The 20,964-nt window shown below is 35.7% G+C and overlaps 2 protein-coding genes across 2 annotated transcripts; both read right to left on the bottom strand.

Annotated features, from left to right (window-relative positions):
- LOC753057 (peroxisomal trans-2-enoyl-CoA reductase-like) lies at nt 1-7,621 on the bottom strand. Its single transcript, XM_001181077.3, has 8 exons — nt 7,498-7,621; nt 4,967-5,100; nt 4,315-4,480; nt 3,643-3,724; nt 3,015-3,111; nt 1,362-1,466; nt 776-893; nt 1-165 (listed from the first exon to the last, which is right to left on the bottom strand). Exons 1-8 carry the CDS (start codon nt 7,619-7,621, stop codon nt 65-67), a joined length of 927 nt encoding a protein of 308 aa, XP_001181077.2. The 3' UTR covers nt 1-64.
- Nucleotides 7,622-9,078: 1,457 nt separating this feature from the next.
- LOC579703 (peroxisomal trans-2-enoyl-CoA reductase) lies at nt 9,079-20,227 on the bottom strand. Its single transcript, XM_031000440.1, has 8 exons — nt 20,069-20,227; nt 18,982-19,115; nt 18,259-18,424; nt 17,549-17,630; nt 17,013-17,109; nt 13,406-13,510; nt 12,645-12,762; nt 9,079-11,847 (listed from the first exon to the last, which is right to left on the bottom strand). The coding sequence occupies exons 1-8, from the start codon at nt 20,190-20,192 to the stop codon at nt 11,759-11,761; spliced, it is 915 nt and encodes a 304-aa protein (XP_030856300.1). The 5' UTR covers nt 20,193-20,227; the 3' UTR covers nt 9,079-11,758.
- Nucleotides 20,228-20,964: the final 737 nt, after the last annotated feature.

Consider the following 20,964-nt stretch of genomic DNA (forward strand, 5'->3'; position numbering starts at 1 on the left):
TACACATCATTATGAAAACCTTTTTTAAAACATAAATTAAATTCTTCTTCATTCCCTCAGTGGGTTACTGGACAGTTTCCTTTTCTCCGACAGGCTTTCCAGACACCATTTCTCCTTCGCTTTCCTCCTCCGAATCCCACGAGTAGGCCGGCATGTTATTATGGTCTATGTCGGAAATAAAGGATAACAAATCAGTACCACTTACTGTTTTTACATGGATCCTGAAATCCTGAAATAATAATATCACATGTGTTCATCCAAAGATGGAATAAAAACACAGAATTCATAAAATTATATGTCATTTTAAGTATTGAATGGAATGTAGAATTCACATTACATTGCAAATTTATTGTCTATCAAACGTAACATTGAGAGACATAATCTTTATTTACCATACGTGACCAACTAAATCAGTAAATCCCATCTAGAGAGCTCCACTAGAGCTTAAATCACATCAAATAAGAAGTAAAATAAACGTATAAATTGGTGTCATTTTATGTTCTTATAAGTCCACAATACTTGGTGACGTGTAGGACCGGGTGTGTACGCAGGGGAGGGGGGGGGGGTTAATAATTTTTTTTAAAAATGCCCCCCCCCCCCTACTGAGCGAAATATCTGTCGGCATAATTTTCCAATTTCCGGGACAAAAAAAATATATGTGTGCTCTTACCCTCTCCCACCCCCCCCCCCTCTATAACACACTGTGTGGGACACTAAATGACCATATACCTTGGACTAGCCCAAATACAGTTTTCTTTTCCTGTTTCTAGCTTACCCTTGACAGTGAATCCAAGAGGAAGCTGATATAAACTACTTCCACCATCAACCTTAATCGTCTCACCGGTGATGTAAGAAGCCGCGGGAGAGAGCAGGAACGTCACGGCTGCTGAAATCTAAAATGAATGAAAGTAAATGACTTATTATTTGTTCAGACAAGAGTAATTTTAAGTGGTTTGGTCAATTGAAATATCTAAAAATCTACCTGCATTTTATTGGCATACAAGCCTTATGCTTATTAGTTATCTAATAAAGACTAATAAAACCTTCAAAAATAAATACTGCTACCACCACTACTACTACTACAACTACTGCTTCTCTCATTTCTAAATACACGTACAAGGAATACATTAATATACTATTTACTGTTTAGGAAAATTGCAAACTACGCTTGAGATACAGATAGAAAAATAGACATTCAAATAAAAAAATCCCTTTCTACACCATTGTTTGTCAAATTTTCTCGAACTGTTTTTTCAGCTCTTACTCTACTTTCTCAGTCATGTGACTTGTTTTGTAAATATTTTCATGATATAATGAATGTCATATTTGTTTGCAATCAAGAAATCCAATCTATTTCTCACCTCCTCAGGCGTCCCTAATCTCTTGGCAGGAATGGCAGGAATGGCTAGCTCAAAAAGCTTATTGCTCCCATAATGCTCTGAAGCTTCCTTTCCAAAGACCGTACCCTGTAACAATATGTATCAGTTTTATCAAAGGTAACTCGAATAACAGTAAGAGAAAAGGGTGATAAGCAAGCAAGATATTCAAAGGAAGATATTAAGATACATTGTTTATACAGTCAAACCTGCTTTAGTGGCCATCTGTCTACAAAGACCACCTGCCTATAAAGACCACTTTTCTTTTCTCCCTTGGGTTGTCTTTATAGTCAGGTTTCACCGATATGTTAAGGAAGAGCTGAACGACACTAATACTCATACTCATTGCTATTTTTTTTAGTTCAATGACGTCACAGCAAACGAAACCGAGTAGAAACATTATCTCTGTTATATACACACATTATCGTGAGTATAAATCTCTCAAAATATTAGTCTGATTACTAGGTCATTCATTAGGCCTTTAAAAAAAAAGGGTCTTGTATTGCCCTTCAGGTGCCAAAACATGGGTCGGTCGGTCAGAAGAAAAAAAATCTTCTCTTTTTGCCCTCCCTCTTTGGGCTGATATTTTTTTCAGTTTTTAATGCTTTAATACATATTTTTTTATTCATTAAACATTTTTTTCCTAAAAACGGTTAAAAAACAAAAGCCGACCGTAGATTTCAAGATTTTTGGGTCGGTCGCAAAGGGCAATGCAACATCTTTTTTAGGCCTTATCTCTAAGGGCTACTACACGTGTTGTATTCTGCAGTCTGCGCACGTAAATAGGTTAGATAAACTTAATTTAAAGTACATTACAAAGTACATTAACATTGTGGGGACAATTAATGATTTAAGAACATAGTTAATCATTGCTGAAATAAACTAAAAATACATATGATACATAAATTGAACTCTGTTCATCTCCTGTTATGAAACACTTGAATAAATGCGTTGTAATGTGCAAACAATGCAATAGACTGATTAGTGTATTATATTTCAAATATACAATGCTCCCTGAAGCTAGCTTATCTCTTGTTCTAATAATATGATAGATGTATTATGAATACATTGCAACATAATTAATACCCTATTCAAAATATAGAATACAAATAACTTAAACTGATACAATTTTTGTTAAATAGATTAATTTAAATATTACAAAGATTAAGAACACTATCAAGTAATATGCTATTTAAAGTGAAATGAATATCTATGCTGCAACTTAAAATAGATTCATATAGAGAATGAGGTTAATTTTAGTCAAAGGACAGCTCGAAATACATACCATGAACAGGTTTTTAAAAAAAATTAAAAATTACTGTTAATCTTGTATTACTTACTACCGAGTTTCTGACAAGTAAAAACGAAAAGGAAAAGAAGGGGAAAAAAAGATAAAAGTTTCATAGTTGATAAGTGCTTTTAACTTCCAAATTATTTGAAAGGCAAAAAAAAAAAATAACAATAGTAATGGTTTTGATAATAATAATAATGATAATAATAATAATAGTAATGATAATAATGATAATAATAACAAGTCAATTGATCAATCGATCAATCAATCAATCAATCAATCAATCAATCAATCAATAAGACAAAATAATGAATTTCCCTCTGCAGGTGAATGAGAGGTAAACTTACAGGAGCTACTGAGTTGATTCTGACACCATGATGTGCCCATTCTAGAGAAGCTGTCTTGGTTAAATTTAAAACTCCTGCCCGTGCTGCGCACGAATGACTGTAAAAAGAACGTGAAAGTAACTGCACATATTATTATTTAGGTCTTATCACCTAAGAGTTGAACTGGCGCTAATTCTTAAAAAATAATTTACGAAATGTTTCATTCTTTTCATATTTTTTCCCGGTTGTTTACTTAAACCATGACTGGCTTGAATCATAGATTAAACAAAGGTATTTGTAGTATCAATCTAAAGGTAAGACCATGTAATGGGAATTTGTTAAAATTCTAATTTTATTATATCTTCCATCTAATAATTAGTAGTTCGTTCATTTTGTTAATTTTTTGTTGAAAGACAATATAGTCCACCGCAGGAGAGAATAAACTGTCTAGAGCTCAGCACGACCTGGTTACAGAACAAAGTTTTCTGAGTGCTAAATATAGTTTGAATGATATACAAATATGTAATTGATTTCTTATTCTCGTTGCTATAGCGTTACTGAGCACAAGAAGTGCACATCTCTAACTGCACTTTACCAAATGTATCTATTATTCTTAAAGTGCAATTTCGAGAATCGTTTCAAATCTTACGCCATTGACGGAAAACCTCTCCATAAATCACCGAGTATATTCACTATGACTCCGCCATTCTCTTCCATACTTGCGAGGAAAGCTGAAAGAGAAACAACAGAACGAAGCAAAAATCTGAATATCCTGAAAACTGACATTTATTTTAAAGGATTACATTAGTGCCCCTAGTTGTTAGCACCATTGATATCAAGTTACCCTCTACTTTTTTTTATAAATAGATATTGTTTTATTTGTTGATAAATGAAGAAAATTAATAAATAAACGATTAAAAAAGTAAATAAAAAGAATACACAAATAAACAATGTTAAAACGATTTCACTTTTTTAATTTGCTATACATATTATTTTGAGGTAAAAAGACCAACCTGAAATGTGAAAACTCTTTCTTTCTTTATTCATAAATCATTTTTTAATTTTGTTTTAATGTTGCTTATCAGAGGATTTTCAGTTGATCCCCAGCACTTGATTGGACAAACATATAACTCTCTTGCATCACTTTCAGTCTATAGTTACTTGTAAAAAGATTGATAAGAGGTCAAGTTTTATACAAACTGAATAATGTTGATTCCAACTGTTTTGTTCTACTTTTGAGGATTCAAACACAAATTTAGTTTCTATATTTGATTGTTTGTTTGTTTGATTGTTTGTTTGTTTGATTGTTTGTTTGTTTTACCTTCTCTGCAGCACATAAATGTTCCTGTGAGGTTCGTGTCGACCACAGCATTCCATCCTTTTGTAGATATTTTAGAGACAGGGCTGAGAAACTGACCCCCACCGTTGTTGACCAGAAAGTCGATTTTGCCGAAATTTGCAACAGTAGTTTTCATCAGCGCCTTCACCTACAAAGCAACAACAAAATATTATGTTATAGAGTTTTCTGCGCACTGAAGACTCTTTTAAATAAAGTCAGACAGATGGGCGCTGCATGCAGAAGGGGGAGGGCCTTCCACATGTGGAAAATTGATATTTTCCATTAAAAAGTTATTATTCAGATAATATGCACATATACAAATTATTACGAACACCAACCTATAGCCATTCTACACACAAACACGCACGATAACGCACATCCATTATCATTATCTATATCAACATTCTAGTAACCTACTATAGGGCAGATCATGACTGTATGAGCTATTTGATTGCTTGTGCAAGGGTTACAGTATACTAATCACCAACATATGTTTTGCTCTTGATGTAAAGGGTTCCATATCGCTATATTGTATCAAAAATGTGAGCGTCAAAACAATATTTTTACTTTTACAAAGATATAGTTCAGTTTGAATACACTTTCAGTAAACATAAATACGACTTGTATTCATTACCTCATCTTCTTTCCTTATATTACATTGTATAGCTTGAATAGCTGCTGTAGAATCCTGAGGCAGAGAAGCCTTCAAGGCATCAGCAGCAGTCTGTAATCGTTCTGCGTTCCTTGATGCAATTACAACCTTACAACCTATCAGGAATAAATCATAAACATTAAAAAGATAAATAGTCTACTTTCCGAGTTTACACATTAGACATTTTGAGAATCTCTGCCTCATTTAAAATAGCTCATCGCTATTAAAAAAAAGATGGTTATTTTTGTTCTGCCCATGCACATATCCAGGTGCGTTTTGGAGGAAGCCCCCCCCCCCTCAATATTTGTTTTAACATAAAAAAATAATAATAAAAAAATGAAAAGGGTGACAACAAATTGGCGACCTTACCCCGCCCCCCCCCCCCCTCATTGGACGAAAAATCGATCGGCCAAATTTTCGGGGGGGGGATGTGCTCTTACCCTCCCCCCCAAAAAAAAAAAAATGTTCCTTTATTCCTCAAAAAACAAACAGGGACCCTTTCCAATAGACTTTGCTTTCAAAAAGTGAACATAAATCCCCCCCCCCCCCTCCCCGTACCGGTTTCAAGGGCCGAAAAATGGTTCTAGGATAATTAACCCCGGCCAATTACCAGCAGGATAATTTCCCCCAGAAAATTACCCCCGGAAATTTACCCCCCCCCCCCCCGTGGACAATTACCCACACCCCTGAAAATTACCCCTAGCAAAATTACCCCCCACCCCCCCCCCCAAGGACAACTACCCCCGAGGACAATAACCACCCCCTCCCAGAAAATTACCCCCTGTTCATTACAGGGGAATAAAAACATCATTTTTCCGGGGGGGGGTAATATTGTCCTCGGGGAGTGGTCGTCACTGGGGGTATGAAAGCCACATGAAAGCCAATCTTAATATAACAAAAAATGTACCTATATTATCTATATATAGATATTATCTATCTATCTATCTAGACTGTCGGCAGCATAAAGATCAGCTTGCATTAGCAACATGGATGATCGTTTATGTTGAGGGTTATGTTTTTGAAGCAGGTCTGAGAGATACCGAGCATATTTTAGATTGCATTGTGAATTCTCAGTGGCAAAAATGTATTTTTAGAAGCAAAATGTATATTTGGCTCACTTATTGATACGTGATAACAACTTAATTACGTGCAGCCATAACTAATGAGCAATTATAAACCCATTCGTACTTTGGTTTATAGCCAGACTTTGTGCACATGTCTGGCGGTACGTGGTGTATGAGATGTAGTCCACAGTCTATAGCGACGTGCGCACGCCCTCAATTTTTTAAAACTAGCAGAATCTGGTTTATAAGGATGGGAATTGACACCCCGTCCACATTTTTTTTAAAACTGTCAGTAAATGTGGTTTTTAAAAAAGAAGACTTTTTGGTAAAAATTCATAATCCTCTCTTCCTGTTACTATTTTTCCTTGTTTTTGTTGCTTCTGTAATTGTCGGTATATTTGATCCCAGACGCTCCCCCACCTCTACAAGGTGTTGAGCATGCAACATGTGCGTGTTCTCCATTCAGTAATGACGAATTGAAATGAAATTAATTAACAATGCAGCGTAGCAAAACAGAAGGAAAATTCTATACAGCAGGAAGAAAAAAGTTCTCCTTGTAATAACATGACAGAGTCATAACGCATAATAAAGTAAATAATATAATGTACCATAATACATCCGAAGATTTGAATATATAAAACCTAATATAACAATTTTCTAAATAGATTATAACTCATGATATACAAAATAAGTATATGAGGAACATGGAATGCAATATATAATCGTTTCGCCTAAAGTAAATGATGACATTTATGCGACCTACCGTAAAATTAAACAAAACTTGAACATAAAATTGTAAATTTTTGCCTATAATAGGGTTGTATACCTATCTTTAATTGTATAATTTTTTTGTTTTGTTTTTGCTTACTTTGTTGTAACATTGTATCTAAAAGGTACCCTTCACTGCAATTATGTTTTTTGTTAACGAAGAGAAAATATCTATTATATCTGTATTGTCTAATCTCATTATATATATCAATTTTTCTTGACATTCCAAGTTACTGAAATTTTCTTCCAAATTACTAATTTTTTCAAGAAAATCTACTCGAATTTTTTTTAGATTTATCACATTTCATAATCATATGGAATTCATCTAATACTAGATTCGTATTGCAGTCTTCACAGAATCTTAGATTTGGGCGTTTTTCTGGTCTTTTATATCTTCCAGTGTCTATGGGTAGGCCTAAGTTGTGTGCGCTCAGTCGTAATTTGGTGACATTTTTTCGTAAATTTATATTTGGTATATGAGATGAATAATTTCCTTGCTTGATTGCATTTTTAAATTGTCTGAAGGTTGTGAGTACATGTATAATACTTAATCCGAACACGATTTCTATGGGATAAACAACAAGGTAGTGAAACTTGTTCATGGGTTGAATTCTAGAAAGTCTTTGCGATCGTGTTATATATTTTGTTTAAAGCAATAGTATAAAGTTTATTAATACTCACCTAAAAAGAGAAGTTCTTTCGTAATAGTTCGGCCAATACCCGTTCCACCACCAGTGACGATAGCAACCTTGTCTGAAAATAACCCAGATCTGAAAACACTTCTTACTTGCGCGTTTAATGCCATTTTAGTTAATGTTTTTATCTCGCGGCGCTTATTAGTCTTCTTTAGAATGAATTCTGTTTCAAATCTTCCACTCGCTGGTTTGAATGGGATGTATTAAGTTATTTTACTTGCTGGTTCGTCTACCGTAGCATGATATCTACCTCGATTGTGTGCTGCGGCTCTGACTGGAGAATCATATCTATTTCACTTCTTTTAATCCAGCTCAGACAATAAAGGTGTTTTTTTTTTGTCTGGCTCCGAGTTAGGATATTCTGAGGTTAAAGAAAAGTTTTTGACGATTGGTTGTTTGTTTTATCCTTATATAGGGGTTGGGATTAAGTGATACATAATTGCCAGGGGCCACTGAACAATGTTCAAGGGGGGGGCTAGATGAGTGTACCTGAGTTCATGTCGGTGCTATGATAACTACTTCTTAAAAATAGCTATCAATATTTGCTATTAGTTATTATCATTGCCAGCGATATGGTAGTTATCATCACCATCTTCCACCTCGCCTGGAGAGGGAGCTGATCAGCAAGCGATTGACTTTTTCGGAAGATGTGTGAATGAGCGATTTTTGCATTACTCCTAGCTGTTCAATTTCTTCCCAAACAGGTTCAGTACATTTCACATCAATTATTTAGACCATAAATATTTCTTGATCCTTCCTTTTTCTTACAAATTTGTTTCCCTCACAATTAATTGAAAAGAGAGGATAGCTAGCTACCTACCAACTGACTGGCTAATTATGATTCCCCCTCCCTCTGGAAGTTGCGGAGTCACATGGCTTTTTGAGACCTCACGTTTTTAACTGTTACATGTGTATAGTTATCCAGATAAAAGCGTAAAATAAAACATATTACACAGACAAATAAAAACCTACGCACGCACGCTCACCCACACACAAAAGAAATATTTTCATATTGATAAAATACATAACAGATTCCTGAAATAATGAAATACATAGTAATTTAAATGAATTCATACAATTAATGTTATTCTTCGTTTACCTAAGATTTGTTCGAAATAATCTACACTAAAACAACTGTTTCAACATTCCTTCTTTGTTCGAGCATAAAACAAAAATGTGATTAAGAATCTAATATTTGCATAACTTATGATAACTGATAAACTAGTAATTTGAAGTAAACAGATTGTGAGGTCCTTTGTGCTTTACACAATTTTGGAGGTGCTTGCAAAATTTAGGGGCAATTAGTTACTCCATGGCCAAGATCTCGGGGGGGGGGGGCATTATCATCACGGCCATCCTCTTCCTCTCTTTTGAACTAGGGTGTAAGTTTTATATGAGAGAAAAAAAGAATGTGAAAACAAAGAAATATGACAAGGTGCACAAAATAATGATGGTCAGGTAACTGAAGGCAAAAACATGGAAAACAGAAAGAATGATGAGATATTGAACAAATAGGACAGCATCAGACAGTCTACAGTGACATACTACTAACAGTTCAAGAACTTAGTAATTCATTCTGTAAACAATATAATTGTTTCACCTTTATTAGACATGAATACATGTACAATTTCTCCAAACAGCAAATTAGACATTCGTCATATATTTTTTTACATATTGCATATTTCATTCAAAAAATAGTCTTTAGTAAAGATGCAATAACAAAAGTTATATCAGAATTTCAAATGATAATATTCCCATCATTCACAAAACTTCATAATATATAGAGGTAGTCTTCATCATAAAATAATCCTTATCATATATATATAGACTGAGATTTTTAGGCATACAAAACCAACCCCATCAACAGACAAAAACCTCATTTTCATATATTTAAAAAAAATACTACAGATCAATAGAATAAGTGTACCATACAAGGGCTCAACTTAGGGTCATTTAACACATGAGTTCATTAAAGATACTATATCCCTTTCGCAGCCAACATCAAATTCTGTAGAACTTTGCAGGAATTATAAATATGTTATGTATGTCCTTCTGTGAAATTTAAACTTGAGCAGTGTCCTAATATTCAAATTATGCAAGGAAACCCGTTTACTTGCTATACTTTACTGTCAGACACTATTAACTAGTTATAATTAATCAACATTTTAAAACGATCGTGTTTGAAAACATATTCATACATTACTGTTTTGAACACAAAAAAAGTTAATGTCTAGACAGAAATGACCGTCTGGTATGAAGAATTCTTTAATAAAACTGACCGTGGAACCTTCCCAAAACATAATTATGTAGAAGTGGCCAGGGGATCTGGACGTAGTCTCAGTGGATGGACTGTGGATACAGTCCTATTCGTGACTTATTCATTTGGAATAATTCCATGTATACAATATGTTTTATGACATTTGCAGTTTGTGAGTGTCAAAATTCAATACTAGACAAAACAAAATAGACATGCTGATGTGGTAGTCATGAATATAAAGAAAACCTTTGTCTTAAATAAAACGTTTAGGAGATTTTTTATTTGTATTTAAGTTGTCAAACTTATTTCTTACAAATTTGGACTTGCAAATGTTTAAGGTAGACCAATAGGTTAATATTCCTGGTGCTTCACTTATACAATCTCACTTATACAAGCTATTTTAATTACCCTGTACATCTATAATACTTTTAAAACATGATAGACATATCAGATACTTGTACATTGGCAAGGCACAGACAATAAATCCTGCCAAGTAATAATATCATTTACATTATACATGGACACAGCTGACAGCTAATAAAATATTTCAGTATCTCTGGCACTTCATACTGATTAACTAGTACCATCACCAGGATCAAATTTATGTTGAAATCATTTCAAATTTTGGAAAGAGGAGTAAGCGTAATCCAGTACAGTTGGATCCATTATATACCTGTCTATAAACACATTACCAGTATTTGTTTCTCTTTAATTGACCACTGTTTAGAAAGACCACTTTTTGTGTCTCCCTTGGGCAGTCTTTCTTTACAGTTTTAATTGTACCACTATACTTGACACCAATATGCATATTCATTTCTACCACTATTGAGTTGCATTTTCAATTTGAATTATCTGTATGAACAAAACTGAAGGAAAACTGTTTTAGATATCACATTTTAAAACAGTTAGCTCCTTACTCCTGTTAATGATCTTCATCTTTCCAATCTCTATTCTTCTCTTTTAGCTTCATGCAAAGTCTTGTCATGGAATCTTAATCTATTGCCATGGCAATGATCTAGCCAATTAAACAGCTGACTGAAGCATCAAAAAACCAATTCCATATAATTTACATGTTGGCATTACACACTTTGCAACGACTTTATCTTGAGTTATATTAGGGTTTAGTGTTCAACAGCTGGTGAAAGCATCAACTAAAAGTTGCATATGTTTCCAATTTTCAATAACAAGGAAAGGAAGACAAAAGATTTCATGGAGAGATATGTCATCATGGCACGAAGTTGGTAACCCCTTGTAAGAGTGGAAATACCGACTCTAATAAATGATGATGGTGATGATGATGTTATTGTTGTACAATACACATTTTCCATAGACTCTAGCTCAAGTGTTCTCATGCTTGGTACTCAAAGGGTTAAGATTCACCTATACAACAGCAAAGGACACCTGAAATTAAGCCTCAAGATCCTGCTTTTCCTTTTACAGTCAGTACCTTTGATTAGGCACCGAGATGATGGCGCTCTTCACAGTCCAAGACTGGATTTTGGTTGGACATCACCTGAGCTTCCAAGGAGCAATAAACATTAGAAGTTCATGGTCAAATACATGGTCAATGAAATAGAATCTATCTTCAATAGTTTTATCAAAAAGATCATCATTAATTCTTCCTCTTCTTCTTGAATTACTGTGCATCTTCATTCCGACATGAGAGTATATCGCCTTAGATATTAAGGAATGATACACACTGGATGTACATGCTCAATAACATACAAACTGTATCAAGTAGTTTAATCACAAAAAAGATCAACCTTTAATTCTTTCTCTTCTTCATGAATTACTGTTCATCTTCATTATGAAGTGAGGTTATATCGCCTTAGATATCAAGGAATGATACACACTGGAAATACAAGATCAATAAAATTCAATCTGTCCCCAATGGTTTAATCACGAAAGGCATCATTTCTTCTCTCTTTTCTTCTCTAATTGATCTTTATCTTCATTCCTCAGTGAGGTGTTTGTGTCATGTAGGTCTCCTCTACAACTTTGATGACGGACCACCAGGATTATTCCCTCCTTCGTTTTCATCGTCGGTCTCCCACTTGTAGGCTGGCATGTTCTTATGGTCTACAGAGGAAGGAATAAGGAAATACTGATCAGTATTGGAGAATCAAAAGCGAGTTTTAAAGGGAACCTTTTCTATTTGTTCGCATCATATATCTATAATACTACTGAACTAAAATCAACAAGAATCCATTATGAACCCCAGCCTTTTTCTAAACCCCCAATAAGACTGTGCCTTCCCATTCATTGAAATATAAAGGTTTGTATTCCACTTATTCAATTAAACCCAACCATGATTTTAAAATCATAGTTTACTAAAGGAAAACTTAGACCTAAGAATGAATTTTCTTCTTAAACCCAATTTTGAATGTGAATAGATGGTACCAATGACTATAACTTGTATTTGCACAAACAGAAAGTATATTTCACACTGATTTGGTCTCACATTACTTCTGGTGGACATGCTACTTGCCTTTGCACCATGGTATACACCAGGCGTGGATCCCCCCCCCCCCCCCCCCCCCCCGGCCATAAAACTAAGTTTTTAACAAGATGGTAATGTAAACGTTACCTTTTTTAAACAAAAAATTAAAATGGCCTGTTGGGAACCTGTCTGGAACCTCAAGACAGGAGCAAATATAAAGGTGAGTTATTCTGCTTGATTATACATTTTTGATGTAGGATATAAAACAAATATACCCCGACTTCTTTTTGAGGTACTGGTTAAAACTATGGTTCTCTCAGATTCCAATAGTACTATTTGAGTCATCTCTTGCCCATAGCTTTAACCAGATCCTCTCAAGACGGTGTATATGTGTATACTTTTTTGTCAATTTTCCAGCCAATGACACTAAACTAACCTCTGACTGTATATCCACCTGGTGGCATGTATAAACTACTAGCACCATCCACTTTGATCGACTCTCCAGTGATGTAAGCAGCACCAGGAGAAAGAAGAAAGGCTACAGCAGCTGAAATCTGAACAAGAAAGTTAAAATATATACTGAGTATACACAGATTTATTGGTGATAGACATTAACATCGACTCTCATGTAACATCCTAACTTGCAGATCAGTGTCAACCCACTCACAGGAATATAGCTTTGTGGGACTAAGATAAACATTCACTGTTGCACTGGTAAAACAGAAACCCCAAATCAATGTAACTAGGATTAAATTTACTAACATTAATTCTATTACTGCACCATTTAATTTCAATGATTTTTTACTTCTTTGTTTACATACATAATAGATGCAGAAGAATAGATTCAAGATAAGGCAATCGACATCATGAGAAGAAAAGAAACAACCAATTACTTATATTTCTCCCTTGACTAGATTCAGGGTCTTTTAAAACAAAATCTGAAACAAATTAGGGTTTCCAATATAAAACAAATGAAGTACCAATATTCAAATGCTTACATTTCTCCTCCCTTCATGGAGCATTGATATTGGTTTCTATGTCTAGGGTCAACCTAAAAACGATGATGGAACTCGGTTTCTAACTGGGGTTCCTCAGAGGGGATATCAGGCAAACACAAAGAGCCAATCATAAGACTAACTCACATCTCCAATGTATATCATTTGCAACACATAGAATCTGAATTCTACTGTTACTAACCTCTTCTGGTGTTCCTAATCTCTTAGCAGGAATGGCAGGGATGGCTAGCTTGAAGATCTCCTCTGTCCCATAATGCTCTGCAGCTTCCTTCCCAAACACTGTACCCTACAGCAGAAGGTAAGTCAACAAGACTTGTTATTCAGAGTACTCCATATATACTTCTTTCAGTATAGTATTTAGTCACCATTCTTAGGTTATACTTGACATTACCAGGCAACGTACAGGTAATGTACCAAACAGATAGAGAAAATTAAGGGGATGACAACATTAACTGCCTAATTTGCATACAGCCTATGTGACATATATCTCTATTTCATGACATTTTTCTAAACTTTATCATTCCATAACTTTTTTTTTCATCCGATTTTGATGAAAATTTCAGTTTTTTAAAAATTTATTTATTCAATTCAACAAGAAATGAACCGGACTTGCCCTTTAATACGATGACCAGGGCCCCGTATTATAAAGATTCAGCGTAAGTTGGATTCATCATTATAATCCAGCGTATCTCACAATCAACTGTAACTCAATAGCCGATTTCCGTATTATAAACGCCCTTGGAAATCAAGCGTGAGTTACAATGGATTCACGGTGAAAAAACTATAGTTTATAATTAAAGAGGCGACTAGCGGCGAGTCTACGACTTGGCTCATGTGCAGTTGCACTACTTTGCTTGCATGCAGTGTCGACTATTATCTTCTTCGCAACAATGAACCCCAAGGAACCCAATTTTTGAGCTTGAAATTGTTTTTCGTAGCAATCCCGTAAGTACAACTCATATTTATTACCCAATACGAAGAATAAATTTCGTAACTCGACATCTATGTGCTTTTTTATTTGTCAATACTTTTCTGGCGGTTAAACAAATATAGATTATGATAGCTCGTGTGCGAGTGATTGACCAGTTTCGTGCGGCCTGCAGTGGGCAAGAGTCGAAAGCGAAAGGCTGCGTGTAGTGCCCGGGCTAGTGCCGGGCACTAAGGCATCAGTCACTACTCTCATCCGATGCTGTAATTATTCGGAGTTGGCTGTCTGTTTAAGTTTAGAAACCGAAAATCCAGTTTTATTGCAACCTAACTATCGAAACAGCAACTCCTGCAATAAACTGCAAGAACCAAAATAGTGTCTGGATTTCACTAGACTCTAGTCTAGATCCTATTTATAAATAGAAATCATTAGAACAAAATAGAAGTCACACATTGCATGGCTAAACTAAACTTAAACTTTAATTAAAGTTACTAAAATAAAGTCGATCGTCGACTAGTCTAGGGTCTAGACTTTAAATTAAAGTCAGACTCGTCAAGATCTAGACCTAGGTCTACGTAAAAAAATAAATATGTAGGCCTAGACTAGATTATTATTACTACTTAGATCTACGTACTTACTGACTTTTGTTGTCAGTAACTGAACCTTGCTATTTTGCTACCGGGCTGGCCTGCCCTTGAATTTGAATGTCTCGAGTGATTCGCCCTCTCCCTCAATGCCTTGTGCCCAGTACTCGATAAACCCCCCACCTGAAGTAACAGTCCAAGCACTGATTTTGTATTGTGACAAAGTGACCAGCTTTGATTACAAAATCAGACAGTAATTGCATGGACTAGATCTAGATATAGGCCTAACTCACTGTGATACTCGCAGCTGTCTTCTTAACCCTATGTTAAGACCCCCCCCCCCCCTGTAGTAATTAAGATACTACTAGTAGTACTACGGAACCGCGGCAGATATAAAGTTTTTCTTTCGAGTCTTACACATCTTATAAAATAATTTTTTTGAAAATGCTCATCAATGCTATGATCATGCTCATTTTTTTTAATTCTAAGAATTAACCCCCCCCCCCCCCATTCACTTTTACAGGAAAATGTACAGAGAGACTTGTTGCAGTACCAAATGCTTGCCTTCTTTGAGTATGTGCTTGAAACAAAACTCACTGTGATGCTCCCAGCTGTCTTAAACCCTATGTTAACTGGAGGGGGGGGGGTCAATTTGACCCCCCCCCCCTGTAGTAATTTACATGTAGATATAAAGTTTTCCTTTCATGACTTTTTTTCTTCTTTCAACTAATCTTTTTTTCATCAACAGCCAGCTTGTCAGAATTGGTTACAAAGATGCAAGTGGACTTGTCTTCAGTAGTGGCTAAAGAGGAGCAGTCAGCAGAAGGAGCGTGCAACTCCAAAACAATGTGGATACCTCTCTCAAGTTCATCTCTAATCAGACACATGGCTCTCCAGGAATCAAGATTTGACACTGGAGGTAGAGGAGTCTGTGACCCTCCTGACTGTGGACTACTTGCATTATACATGTACTAAATTAATGGATTGAAGCACTACTGCACAAAACTCGACCAGTCATGCTTGAACAAATTGTAATAAACACTTGGTGAAGCATTGATTTATGTAACTGGTATTAGCCTTAAGGTACAGTTAAGCTTCTAAATTTGATAAAAAACCTCAAGAACCTCAAGCTGCAACCCCCCCCCCCCCCCCCCCCCCTCTGCTCTTCTGTAAACCCTTCGAGCAAGGGATTAAATGAATTAAAATCCAAACTTAATTACTAATGAATTGATCTGTTAATTATTGTCATCATTTCAGGATAGTTCTTTGTGTGGAGGTGTCTATCTTCACTGGACATGAAGGCTGGTTTTCAAAGAGAGAAGCAAGATAGATTGATGTGAACTTAATGACATAGGGAATGTTTCCCTGTATTGTCGGATTGAGGTTTGAATGGCATGGATGTTGAATAATGTGAAGTTAGTGAAAAGAATGGCAGAATATACTGAATTTGTACACCAGCCTATGGGAAATTAAAAAAATTGCTTTATTTGAACACTTTTGTACACAGGTCTATGGGAAAACAAAGCAATAACAACACTTACCGCACCTCAAGGAGCTGCTGTAAATGTAACTGTTGATATGACTGTTAAACTAAAATTCCTGGCTGTGGGATGACTTAATGCAGGGGCAAGTTGGTCCACGAGACAGAGTAGACCAGCCCTTGTGAACCTGTACTTCCTCCAGATTTCGTCGTCGGGCCTATCCAGAGGGTCTACTCTGTCTCGGAAGACGCTTTCCCTCCGTAATTGCCTAGCGGCCTCTTCCTGCAGGACTAACAGTATGGCTGCCATCTTGATTGTCTGACTTACCACTTGATAAAAATCCAGCGGAAAGTTACAATGAATTATTAAAGATCCGCCGGATTTTCCGCTTGATATCAAGCGGAACTTTCTTTATAATACGCGTTATCAAACTTCCGCTTGATTTAAAAAGATCCGCTGGATTTTTTAAAGATCCGCTGGATTTGTTAAAGTTCCGCTTGATTTATTAAACTTACGCTTGATCATGAATCTTTATAATACGGGTTATCAAACTTCCGCTTGATTTAAAGAGATCCGCTGGATTAATCCAACTTACGCTGGATTTATCCAACTTACGCTTGATTATAAATCTTTATAATACGGGGCCCAGATGTATTAAAATCTTATATGTGGTTAGTAACATATGAGAAAAAAATAGCCCGAACAACCCCAAAACAAAACGTTACTTTCATTTTGGGATGAATTTTCATTATTCATAGACGTACAATACTGAGAGTGAGTAGAGAGTCAACTTACAGGAGCCACCGAGTTGATCCTGATTCCATGAGGTGCCCATTCAACAGCAGCTGTCTTTGTCAAGTTCTCTATGCCTGCCCTTGCTGCACTAGTATGCCTAGGGATACACAAACACAGTGAGAGTGGTATGCTTACAGACTGTGCTTACAGACCAGCAAAGTATGTACCTGTACAGCACAATGTAGCGGTCCCTCTGGGGCCAGTTTCACATAATTTTTTATCTGTAGCAAGTGTCAGCTTTCTATAATAAATAAGCTCACAGCCAATCAAATGTTTTGATTTCAGTAACTTAAATCAAACAGTTATTGCAACTTGTTAACGATAACGAGCTTCATGAAACAGGGCCTTGCTCTTTTGTTTGATGAAGCTTGTTGGTGCAGTGGTGCATATAGACAATAGCTCTCGCTATGACAATATTGGACTCGTCTCCAACTCGTTCAATATTGTCATAGCTCGAGCAATATATTCTTGTATCACACTCAAAGCCATCCAATATTATATTAGTATTGATTAACAGTATAGGGTCTAAACATTACCCCATCATTGGAAAGCCTTTCCAGAGATCAACAATGATGTTTACTATGGCTCCTCCATGCTCTCCCATCCAGGCATTAAAAGCTGCAAGACAAAATATCAAAAAGCTTTAAAAATAAAATTCCACTGGTATGGAGTGATAATAAATATTACAGCAAATGTATAAGGTTGCTAGAACTGGTACAAGAATGATACAAGTAGACTATTTTTACTTTTTCTTAAATAATGCTTCTGTTGTCTCCCTTGAACGATCTTTATACAAGTTTCACTGTTAATGTCCTAAAAATGCACAATTGAAACCAGCTAAACAACAATTTTCACGTTTCCGCACTACCAATATGTGCATTTAAGAGATATACTATGGTTAACCTTGAATTGAACATTAAGGTAAAATGGTGAGAAGAGTGACCATTAAAAGAGTATTCTTCAACAGGATTTGCAAATATTTTGTCCTTTTGGAACAATCCTCATTCCTTCACTCATATTTTTGTTTTCCTTATAATGTTTTGTCTTTCCCTCTATTTATTCATAATGTGATGTTATCATCTTGCCTAAATATTGAACAAATGATAAATGTAAGAAAAAGTACCACCATTGTATAACAAGCAAAAATTTTTAAGAAACAGAGAGAAATATTCACAAAATGCTCTTGCTTCTTCCTCAGTGCCTAATCCTTACTTTGATGTTTTAAATGGAAAATGTTTGTCTTTACCTTCTCTACAGCACAGGAATGTTCCTGTGAGGTTGGTGTCGATCACAGCATTCCATCCTTTGATGGAGATGTCTGAGAGAGGACAAGGAAACTGGCCTCCTCCATTGTTCACCAGAAAGTCGATCTTGCCGTACTTCTCAACAGTGGTTTTCATGAGCGACTTCACCTGGGATGACAGTATAGCCACAAAGATATTAGTATCATTTTTGATGAAAAGTAAAACGGTCGATAGTGTTTGTATGAAATAATTTCCAACCTATTAAACTGGTTGAATGTGATTTGATTTTGGTATTTCCCATTTTGCACAGACTCTAACTTAAGTTACCAGTAAGTTAGAAATCACATAGAAACATGTCTTATCTAAGTAATGGCAGCGTTTTATGCAACAGACATCCTATTGAAACGTGTGTATTACAACTAATATGGGTTTCAATGGGAAGTAGGTGAACTTGTACTTTTTGTGACGGTTTTGTGAAACGATACCCAGGTGTTTAATTTGTGATGTTGCAGAACTTATACTGATGAAATTCTTGAGAGACACAGCTCATGCTTCTAGGTGTTAGGAAACAATACATGGCCCCATCAAATAAAAAGTTCCAATTTCTCTGAATCAAATGCAATTTACTGTACATGTACGGTAACTCAATGTTGATATCTCTCACAACTCTGTCCTTAAAAGATTACAAGTTTGCAATTATTTTTGTTTTATTTCTTTAATCTCACCTCTTCTTCCTGCCGTATGTTACATTTAACAGCTTGGATAGCTGCGGTGGAATCCTTGGGTAAAGAGGCATTCATGGCATCGGCAGCAGTCTGTAATCGTTCCACTTTCCTTGATGCAATTACAACCTTGCAACCTATCAGAAAACAGGGACAGAAATGGACCACAAGGTTCAGTCTCTTAGTCATCGACAGTTGTTCTGCTGAGACTACATCTTTCTCCACTGACCGCCTGTAATATAGACTAAAGTTTGTCATAAGGCGAATTGAGGGATTAATTCTGTTTCATTTAATAATTTTGTTTTCTAAATCAAACTGTTCTTTCTAGCCTTAGATAAAGAAAAAACAAAGACAAATTTTTTGCCAGATTATTTTTTTGGTGGGAATAAGGGGGGTTGTTTAGATCTATGTTGTTGTTTTTTTTTGTTACATAGTCGCGCGTTCCGAACATAAATATCATAAACGATAGACTGATTTTACTGCCCAACTGTTTACAAATCTAGATCTACAGCTACAGAATATACTGGCCGTATGTCTTTTTAAAACCTAACCTTGCCACGCTGCCCTGCATATTAATATCTGCATATACAAATATTTGCGTTGGTACGGTGTGTTGGAGATCAAAATCAATTCGGCCAGATTCTCGACTTAACCAGTTTGTCGCAATGATAATGGACAATTTAAGACCTGCATGGGTAGTCACTCGTTTATGGTAAGCCACCCGATTTTCTCGCAATGTCATTCATTTTAACTAAAAATAGCTTTGCACTTGTAATTTTTGTATGAAATCTTAGACCTAGACCTAGATCTACATTAGCTATTTGATAAATTATCGTATCGGATACTGTGTGTGTGCGTATCATGAATATTTATGACTAGCGCATGAAGTATGGTTCCTAACTTCCTATTGAGCCAATTTGAGCCTATTGACCCAATCAAATGCAGCGACAGGATGGCAAGGTAGTTAGGTTTTACAAAAAAGACCCTGGCGCTGGCGGCCGTACATACGCGTACTGTTAGCTTTCATTATTTACAACGTATGGGACTGATCAAAGACATAAACTGATCAAATGATAGAGTACTAGCTCACCTAAGTAGAGAAGTTCTTGAGTAATTGCACGGCCAAGACCCGTCCCACCACCAGTAACAATGGCAACTTTGTTTGAAAATAATCCCGATCGGAAAATACTGCGGATTTGCGTGTTCACAGCCATTTTACAGAAATTTGACGAGCAAAATGTTACTTGATAAGTATCTTACACTATAGTCTTCTTACAAACTTGTTTTCATTATTTTTTATCCGATTTAAAAATGATGCATTATAAGATGACATAACAAAAATGAGGGAATGACAAACTAAAGAGATAAATGACTAAAAAATAATAAAAGACTCTTTATTCACTCGTTCACCATGCACACTCGATTCATGATCTTGCACTTCATATCCGTAGGGTCTGAAAACGAATGTGTTGTAATCAGACTAGACTCTAGATAATAAAAACAAAACTTTTACTTTCAACCAATCACGGCAATCATTATCGATGTACAGTTGAGAGAGATCAATATAGTCAAAATAGATATCATTAATAATGTATTTCGATCTATGCATGTTTCTTTCTGTACCCCTCGATACTGACTGTTTAATTCACCTGCAATGTAAACTTTGATGGCAACTCTATAGATGCAATCCATGTGCATATGCCAACATATCAACTCCCTTGTTAGCCTCTGGCAAGGTTTTGAGTTGCCAAGGAAAATTTTTCTACAAGAAATATGCATAAGATTAACAAACGTGTCTATTTGAACATATTTGTTCGACCAAACAATTTTCCCCCTTTTAAATGTATTGCTCTACTTCACGAATCCTCATTTAATCCACATTAGGCCTACGAATAACACCTTTTCTGTGCCGGTTTGGAAACCAAAATTCACTGTAACATTTTAGTTAGTTTAGTTATACTTCTAGGGTGTAGATCGAGGAAATGA

This window comes from Strongylocentrotus purpuratus, unplaced genomic scaffold, assembly GCF_000002235.5.
Source record: "Strongylocentrotus purpuratus isolate Spur 01 unplaced genomic scaffold, Spur_5.0 spur5_scaffold_6, whole genome shotgun sequence".
NCBI lineage: Eukaryota > Metazoa > Echinodermata > Echinoidea > Camarodonta > Strongylocentrotidae > Strongylocentrotus > Strongylocentrotus purpuratus.